We start from the raw sequence: 10,134 nt of genomic DNA on the forward strand, positions 1-10,134 counted from the left end.
CTAGTAGGACGATAAGAATTGAAGATAAGATGACTATGTTTTTACATGTTATAGGATATAATGAACATTTTCTAGCGGTTAATGGAAGATTTCATCACTCCACACAAACCATTCATCAATGTTTTCATGAGGTCCTAACTGCAATGATATGTTTTGCGAAAGAAATTATAGTACCAACAACTCCTAATCCAAAAAGACATTTCTCAGAACGACATAGACGGTTAAAAGCCATATTTTCCAGAGCAATATGTGCACTAGATGGAACTCTTGTACATGCAGTTGTGCCCGTTGATCAACAAACACGATATAGGGGAAGAGGAAAAGGTGAATGTTATCAAAATATATCAGGAATTTGTGATTTTGATATGATATTCACCTTTGTATGGGTTGGATGGGAAGTCATAACACATGATTGAAGAGTTTTGAAAGAAGTTGCATTCAATCCGACTTCCAGATTTCCATTCCCTTCGCCAGGTTTATAATCTTTATATAAGTTTTATTATTTATATTCTTTATGTAAGTTTTATTATCTATATTCTTTATATAATAAATGTCCCTCACCTATAGATAAATATTAACTTTATGACGCCGTATATACCAACACTCGTGGGTTCATGGCTCCATACCGCTGTATAAGGTATTAGTTAGTTGATTTTCGAAGACGGGGGACTTTAACTAAAGAAGAAATGTTCAATCATACTCATGCACGGTGGAACAAATACTATGTGATTTGATGAATTAAAGATGCAAAATTTTATGCTGATTTGGGATGCTACAACTGCCACCACCACCATTGCCACCACTCACCACCACCGCCACCACCGCCACTACCGCCACCAAACAAGATATGGAATTGGATTCAACGTGTTGACTAGTATGGTGTTTGCTTAAAACATATAGGGACTTATTTTGAGCTTTGAACATAATTAAGGACTATTTGTGCAATTAATTTTTAGACGGTAACAGACGAACGTTTTGGAAAAAGGTTTTGGGGTCAAAGAGAAGCAATTGATAATGGATATATTGATGGAGAAGACTCAGATTCTTCACAAAACCCCACATATCCAATCGTCAGAGCAAATCGAATACCCCCTTTCAATTAAATGGTGAATAATTTACAAGTTATCTTACTAAAATGAGAATGAGAGGACCTCTAATTTCACTTTTGCGCCTTTTGGCCGTGATTCCAGCGGCATATGGGAGTCTGCCGGTGCTCCCGCCGCCTTCAACGACGTCCGATTCTACTGTTTCGTATCAATTTCATCTTCCGCCGCCGCTTCCGGCCAAGATCAACTCAACACCGTAAGTAGTTCAATTGCTTTTGCTTTTACATGAAGGGATTTAGGATTTTGGGATTAGGGCTTTATTATAGTAGATTGTTAGCAAAATCCATGAATTCGAGATAGCTCATTAATTGATCTTTTTAGTAGAGTGATTTTGTTTGATTGTGTGGAAATCTCCATATTACCAATTTTTTCCATACTATAAGGTTGTAAAGTCGCTGCCTTTTCACACTAGATCTCCCCCACTTGAAAATGATCTATAAGAAGTCTATACCTTTTTCTTTAATTTTATTTTCTGAGATTTAAATAAATTTATAGGTCAATCAAACACTTATGATCTTAAAAGAATTTAGCAAACCTTCTGGGGCTTTATCTATATAATTATGAAAACTAATAAGATTTCCTTGAAGAACCGAAGCTTGTTTTTGAAACTTAGAAATGCTGGAGAAAGCACATGAAGGATTAACTAATTGATCTTTTTTTCAACAGATTATGCATTGTAGGATTTTTTTTGGCATATGTTAACAAATTGCATACATACCTCTATAATGCCATTGAAATATCTTTTATGCCATGTTTTCCATTCAGTAAACAAGATGCTATATTGGTGGCTGCACCAGATGGCACATTATATCAAGTAGATATCAGTTCAGGTAGAATTCTTTGGTCTTTTCCATCTGGAGCACCAATATATGATTCACATCAAGCAGTTAATTTGGAGGATGATGAGCATAATTCCTCTAGGCAGCAGCAGCACAATAAGTTCTATATAGATTGTGGAGATGACTGGCAACTCTATATCCATGCCAAAAACACTAAAGCAGAGGTCAGCAAACACACTCGTGTTAGTGTATCTTTTTTTTCAATATGTAGTAAAATCCACAATATGTCCAAAATCCATTGTTCTTGCAAATCTTAGGTTTCATTTAGCATTTCTTCAAGAAAGATTGTTAGTTTGCAACATTTGGTGCAACTCTGAGACACAAACATATCCATTTTGTTTATGTTATAGTTCAATAAGACGAAATAGGTTGTCTTACAGAAGATAATGATCTTTTTATGCCATTGAATGCTTTATGATCTTACATTTTCTTATGGTACCCAGAAACTTCCATTTGGAGTAGAAGAGTTAATCGGACGTACTCCACATGTTTCAGTTGATGGAGTTCTCTTAGGGTCAAAAAAGACAACTGTATTCCTTGTTGACCCACAAACCGGTAAAATAATTTACACCTTCAAGTCAAACGGAGGTCAAACCCCCGAACAAAATTCCATAATACTAAAGAAAGATGCTAACAAATGGAACGACCCAACCACATTGGACTTTGACCCTGTTGACCATGACCAACTTCTCTACATCAAGAGGTTTGACTATGAGCTAAAATATTCGTCATCAACAACCGGAAATGTTTTATGGTATCTCATGTTTGCTGATTTCGAAGCTTCTCAATGTCATGGATCAAATACCTTTTTAGGTGGAATGCAAGATTTTTGTCAGACAAATTATCCGGTTTTTCGTGTTCGTGATCCTCGTGAATTGGAGTCAATTTTCATGGTCAGCAAGCTAGAAATGTCACTTAATGGTGGTCAAACTTTTGCCCTACCTCCTCCTAGTGATGAAATGCCCAAACAAATTGTTCCATATTCGCCCCCTAAGCCTCGACATATTTACGAAATACCCCCTCAAATTCATCATAGTAACAAGACCGAAAATCCGAGTAGAATTCTTGTGAACTTGCATGGGTTTTTGGTTGCTGGGGTTTCGTTCTTGATAGCGTTAATCTTTTATTTATGGAATTTATTGAGGAAAGAGAAGAAAGTGAATGAGGTGGTTAGTGTAATTAAGGTGCAAAATGTAACACCATCCAAAAAGAAAAAAACCCGGAAATCTGGAGGAAATAATCACATAGTTTCTGAACGAAAAATCGGGAAGTTATTGGTTTTCAATAAAGAAATTGGGAAGGGAAGTAATGGAACAGTTGTATTGGAGGGAATTTATGATGGTAGAGCTGTTGCTGTGAAAAGGATTGTGAAGGTGCATCATGATGTGGCATTAAAAGAGATACAAAATCTGATTGTATCTGATCAACATCCTAATATTGTTAGGTGGCATGGGGTTGAGTATGATCAAGATTTTGTTTATATTGCACTTGAACGATGTGTATGTAGCTTGCATGATTTGATATTATTACATGGTGATTCGAGTGTTGAATTGCAATCGACGATGGAAGTATTCAAAGATTTGAAATTATGGAAGCCTAATGGATATCCTTCTCCAGTTATGCTGAAAGTAATGAGGTTAGACCATGTTTCCTTTTTCCCCCCTTAGTAGGATAGATAATGTTTAATTATAGCATCTTACTTTCATTTATTTCTATTACAATTTACAACATTGTACTTTCATTTTTTAATTAACATATTATACTTTGAAAAATACATGCAATTTTAGCATTGCTTTTTCAAATATTTTTCTTATTAAGATATTGTTTTTTGAAAAATTTCTACCAAATTATAATAGTTAAAGCTGCTTTGTATTTGGATGGTGTTGTTATAGTTGGGTAGTATTTTCAAAGTATAATGTTTCCTAGGAATAAATAAAGGTAGAATGCTATAAATATAATAATCAAATCAATGGAAATTATGGCAATGTTTTTTCATTTATGTGTTTGTTATAGAATCTTCCATTCATTTCTTTTTATTGCAACATTGTATTTCACAAAATCTACCCAATTACAACATTGTATTCTAATTTTTTTTCTTCTTATTAGGAATTGGTACTTTGAAAATTTACTCAATCTTAGAAGTGAAAGTTGCTTTATATTTGGATGACATTCTTATAAGTGGGTAGATTTTTCAAAGTACAATGCTGTAATGTGAAGAAATGAAAATAGAGTTTTATGATAAAGACATACATGATATATGTAACACTACTAGAATTTATTTTTAACTTATAATATCTTTTAACAAATAAAAATTGCAGGGATATAGTTACTGGACTTGCCCATTTACATGAGCTTGGAATTATTCACCGGGATTTAAAGCCTCAGAATGTCTTAATACGCAAAGATACTTCCATTAGTGCAAAGGTCTCTGATATGGGCATTAGCAAACGCCTATCTGACAATAAATCTTCTTTAACCAAAACCACAACAGGCAAGTAGTCTTCTTTTTATATTTTCATTATGATGATAGATTACTTTACTAATATTTGAATTGGCGCAAAATTCAATAAATAGCAATGTAGCTACAAATTTGTTTCTTATTATACCATATTACTTTCAAATGATTTCTTATTAGAGAATTGCACTTAAAAAACATCTACCAATTGTAGCAATGAGATTCAAATTATGATGACATGGCACAAATTAACAATTTGTTTGAGCAACATCATTGTCCTCATACATACATGTGATAAAATGCTGACTTTACAAAAAATGTAAAATTTTACTTTTAATAAAAAAATTTCATTATAGATATTTAAAAAAAAAAAAAAAAACTATAGCCAAGATGAGAGAAAGGAAAGTTTTTTATAAAAAGTTATCTGACATGGACAAAATGGAGAGTTTTTTTTTTCAAAAAAAAAAAAAAAAACATTTGATGTGTTCATATCATTAAAATAGTGAGATCTAAATCATGTATAGATTGGACTTCTAATAAAAAAAATTCTAAATTTTTTGACAAGTCAACAGTATTTTACACGTGTACATCCTATCTATACAATGACATTGCATAAAAACATGTTTCCTTATTCCATGTCATCATAACTATAATCTCATTCATATAATGATTAAATTTTCAAACTGCATTGCTCTAATAAGGAATCCCTTAAAAGTACAATGCTGTAATAAAGAAAAAAGAAAGTACAATGCCATAATAAGAAACAAATAAAAACCGAAAACTACATTGCTATTTCTCTTACTTATCCCTATTTGAATAACTATAGCGATTTTATTTTATTTTATATAATTTTTTAAATAAATGTTTATAATATTTGCATATAGGTTATGGGAGTTCAGGGTGGCAAGCACCAGAGCAACTTAAGAATGAAAGGCAAACGCGTGCTGTGGATTTATTCAGTTTTGGGTGTTTACTGTTCTTCTGTATTACTGGTGGTAGACACCCGTTTGGTGACATGCTTGAACGCGATATAAACATTGTGAATGATCGAAAAGATCTTTTCTTGGTGGATAATATTCCAGAAGCTTTTCATCTCATCTCCCACCTCCTACATCCGGATCCACAATTCAGGTATAAAATATCTAAAATGCTTTCTAACATGATAAAACTGTTTTCATATGAAAAAACACAAAAAAGCACAACTTTACTTTCACGATTAATTATATTGATTTAAGTCACTTAACGTTATACTTTCATTTGATCATTTAAAAACCCATTTTTTTTTTGCGACTTTTACTATTTTATCAATTTAGCCACTGTAGTGTTATAATGTATAGATCATGAAAATATAATAGTTTATTTGCTAAATTGATAAAATTGTCAAGTATAGTTTTTTTTTTCCAAAACCGTGAAACAGGGAAAGGTGATTATTTTAAGCAGTACAAAATTTAAATACTACAAAAAAATGGGTTTATAAACAGTAAAAATAATGGTTTAAATTTGAATTCTACAAAGTAACAATTAAATAGCTAAACGAGTAAATTACACAAATGGTCCCTATGGTTTGGGGTAATTTGCGTGCTTGGTCCCTAACTTATTTTTTTAACTTGGAAGGTCCCTACTATTTGTTTTTGTTACGTGCTTGGTCCCTGTCTTACCTAAAAAGACATTATTTAAATAGAGAAAAATGGTGGGGTAGGTAAGGTAAGGTGAGTTCGGTGGGGTTGGGGGTGTGTTTATTTAAATAAATTAAAAAAATCAAGGGCAAAATAGTATTTTTAGGTAAGATAGGGGCTAAACGCGTAACAAAAACAAACAGTAGGGACCTTCCGAGTTAAAAAAAATGAGTTGGGAACCAAATGCACAAATCACCCTAAACCATAGTAACCATTCGTGTAATTTACTCTAAAGCTAAATTGATCCGTCATGCTTTTGGTATTTTGTTTTCCTTCAAAACCATATTACCATGAAAAATAATGTTTTAAACAGTCAGAAAAAGTATAATGGTTTACTTACTATAGAAACTAAGTCAATAAAATAGCAAAATTACGATTTTACCCTTTTGTTTTCGCCTATCCAGACCAAAAGCCGCAGAAGTCTACAACCACCCGCTCTTCTGGGATGCAGAGACCCGTCTCTCCTTCCTTCGAGACGCAAGCGACCGTGTAGAGTTAGAAGACCGTGAAACAAATTCCAATCTTCTAAAATCACTCGAAGCCACGGGCCCACAAGCCTTGGGTGGCAAATGGGATGAAAAACTAGACAACACCCTTCTAACTGACATCGGGCGTTACAGAAAATACAAATATGATAGCGTACGTGATTTATTACGCGTTATAAGAAACAAATTGAATCATTATAGAGAACTCCCGAAAGAATTGCAAAGTGTGTTGGGTGTGGTCCCCACGGGGTTTGAAGGGTATTTTAGTAGTCGGTTTCCAAGGCTTGTTATGGAAGTGTATAAGGTTTTGAAAGAATATTGTGGAGATGAAGAGTTTCTTCATAAGTATTATAGAGAAGGGAAGTTTTAAGTTATATAAAGTGTTTGTTGAATGTTGATGATGGTTTTTTCAAAAAAGAAATGTGACATGGTGTATATATATATATTTTAACTAAAAAGATGGCTTCTGAATTTATTATATCTTAGTACTCCACTATTACTACCAATATTGACAATCTCTTTTATTTTTTACTTATAAAAGCAACGTAGATGTATACTTTTTGGTTTTTCAATGCACTTATATTTCTTTAAGTGATGGCAATGTACCTGATTTCCTACGGTGATTGCAATGTACTTATATTTCAAGGGTAAATGCAATAATTAATTATATATTATAAGTTTATAACATTCAAAAGTTATATCTTTCTATCGTATGGTAGTTTCATTTTTTTTCTTATTAGGAGATTATATTTTTAACAATCTACATAGTTATAACAATGAAGTTTATTTATATATGGATAGCATTGCTATATGTACCCTTTTTAGAATACAATGTTGTTATAGGGATAAATGGAAGTAGTATCTTGTAATAAACACATCTGGGGCCATCTCTTAGTGTTTCCATTGCTACCGTGGATATGGGAAGGAAATTTGGATGTAATGGTATGGGAGGTGGAACAAAGGATTGATGACTTGGTAGTGGTGTTTTTGATAAAGCTTGTCACCCACATGACACGTTTTATGAAGAGGGATCAAGAAATACAACTTTCTGTTGAGTGTGATGTTTATAAGAAGGATAAATTCCTTGCTTGCTGGTTATAAATCGACTTATACATGTAATAAGAAGGATATATTCCTTTCTTGTTGGTCATAAATTGATGTATAAATCCTAGAGAGAGATTACGTTTCAGTACTTGGTTGGGTATGGGAAGAGGATGTGGGCTCATTTCAAATTCATTTATATAAGGTAAAACTTCAAAAAATGTGAGAGAAGTTAGAAAGGGCATAAAGATTAGTATCAAATAAGATAACTATCCAAAACTACAAGGACCATTCATATAATTTATTCTTGTTCAAATGACAAGTGTAAAATTAAACTATTTTTGTATCTTTATTTGGGATTATTACAAATCGGTGTTTTAGTTCTAACTCCAATCCACAAAAGATGTGAAGTTAGACTCACCCACCACCCACAATACTTTAAAGAAATACCTCAACTTAAATAAGAATAATCAGATAATAAATCTTTGTCTAGTTAAATAAGAATAATCTTAGACAATAACTCTTTGTAAAAAGACAAACATAGGACGACTACTTTCTAATCTACCGTTATAGTATATAATTAACACTATATTTTATTCTTATAGTTGTTAATATTTTAGATTTTTTGGTATTAAAGACAAATGAAGGACGGCCACTTTCTAATTTATGGTTATAATATGTTTATTATTATAATTACTAGGTGTAAGCCCCATGTATTACATGGGTGTATTTAAAATAATTAAATACGTATAAACATTTGAGAAATTTGAATTTATAAAAAAAATAGAAAAATATTGAATTATTAAAAAGTAAAATGTTTTTTTTTCTCTTTTAAATTTAAACAAATCATTTAAATAAAATAATCAAATCAAATTAATGAGATTTTATTTTAAAACTTTGAAATTATAAGGAAAGTCAATTAATGAAAGTGATATGCATTTATTATTAAATTTAAATACCATATGAAATTTAATAAAATAGGAAAACCACAAAATTACATATGGAATAAAAATTAATTTAAAATAACCACAAAATGACATGTGGCAAAATGAATGAGAGTGTGACAAGTGGCAAAAAAAACCTTCATTTATTAGAGAAGACTAGGTGTGAGACCCATGTATTACATGGGTTTATTTAAAAAAAATTAAATATAAAATTTTAACAATTTAAAAAGTTTGAATTTATAAGAAAAAAATGAGAAAAAATTTAAATTATTAAATTTAATGAGACTTTAATACATTGAATACATTACATATATAAATCATTTCTAATAAATACTTTACATATATATTACCTTACATATTAAATGTGGAATTTTAATTTAATAAAATGAAAATTACAATAAAATGACAAGTGGAAAATAGAAAATTCAAAAATTCTAGAAAATGTCATGTGTCCAAATGAATGAGAAGAGGACATGTGGTAAAAAAACTTTCATTTATTAAGGAGGACTAGGTGTGAGACCCGTATATTATACGAGTTGATTTAAAAAAAAGATTAAACATTAAAGTGTTACATAAAATATTTTTTAATGTATAACTTTAAAATAAGAAAGGAATAACTGTATTTATTACAATTTAATATCATATATATGATATTCAACACTTTACATATATAAGTATATGACTTTAATTATAAACATTGAAAAAACCAAAAATTGACAAGTGGATAATATTTATTTCAAAAATACCATAAAATGACAAGTGTCAAAACTCATAAGAGATTGACATGTGGCAAAAAAAAACCTTCATTTATTAAGAAGGATTTATATTATCATATAACTTACTAGCTGTGAAACCCGTATATTATACGGGTTGATTAAAACAAAATATTAAATAGAAACGATTAAATGAGAAGTTTATTTGAATTTGAAATTTGAAATAAATAAAAATTATGAGAAAAAAAACATGCAAAAAATAAATAAATTAAAATTATTGTTTAGTTATAAGACCCGTATACTAAACATGTTAATTATAACAAAATGTTAAACACAAAGGTTTAAACTGTAAATTTATTTGAAATTGAAATTGAAATTTAAAATTTAAAATTTGAAATTAATATCATTATGGTAGGTTTAATTTATGGAAACTAATTAATAATATATTAGAAATGGAAAATGAAATAAATGACAAGTGGAAAATAAATATATCTTTAAATTATGAGAAAATGACATGTGGCAAATTGAATGAGAGAAGGACATGTGGCAAAATCATTCTTATTTATTAGGGTAGATTGTAATAATTATTAGTATTTTAAAAAGTATTTATAAAAATAGTCAAAAATATTAATGACTTGATAAAAATTAACCGTTTTACTTAAAATAGCTATCTAAATCGTAAGCCATTAGCTTCACCTACGATTTGGCTTAGTCCGACTACGATTTGGTATTGTAAGGTTACCATTTGGCTTAGTATATAAATTTTAAAATTATGAAAATAACCTTTATTTTTCCCGCTTTCTATTTAAAAGAAACTTCTCTCAACTCTATCTAATGGCTAAAGAACAATATTCTACCGAAAATTTGGATTTTCC

The 10,134-nt window shown here is 30.5% G+C and overlaps 1 protein-coding gene across 1 annotated transcript; it reads left to right on the plus strand.

Moving 5' to 3' along the window:
• The first annotated feature begins 998 nt into the window (after nt 1–998).
• On the plus strand, nt 999–7,039 carry LOC111887628 (serine/threonine-protein kinase/endoribonuclease IRE1b). The gene is made up of 6 exons (XM_023883795.3): nt 999–1,302; nt 1,872–2,109; nt 2,389–3,581; nt 4,264–4,436; nt 5,285–5,531; nt 6,481–7,039. The coding sequence occupies exons 1-6, from the start codon at nt 1,136–1,138 to the stop codon at nt 6,929–6,931; spliced, it is 2,469 nt and encodes an 822-aa protein (XP_023739563.1). The 5' UTR covers nt 999–1,135; the 3' UTR covers nt 6,932–7,039.
• The last annotated feature ends 3,095 nt before the right edge of the window (nt 7,040–10,134 follow it).

The sequence above is a fragment of the Lactuca sativa genome, chromosome 2 (assembly GCF_002870075.4).
Source record: "Lactuca sativa cultivar Salinas chromosome 2, Lsat_Salinas_v11, whole genome shotgun sequence".
Taxonomy (NCBI): Eukaryota; Viridiplantae; Streptophyta; class Magnoliopsida; order Asterales; family Asteraceae; genus Lactuca; species Lactuca sativa.

Coding starts and splice junctions, on each gene's coding strand:
- LOC111887628 (XM_023883795.3), top strand. CDS start 1,136: ATGAGAATGAGAGGACCTCTAATTTCACTTTTGCGCCTTTTGGCCGTG. Junction 1,303..1,871: donor GCCAAGATCAACTCAACACC/GTAAGTAGTTCA, acceptor TTTTCCATTCAG/TAAACAAGATGCTATATTGG. Junction 3,582..4,263: donor GTTATGCTGAAAGTAATGAG/GTTAGACCATGT, acceptor TAAAAATTGCAG/GGATATAGTTACTGGACTTG.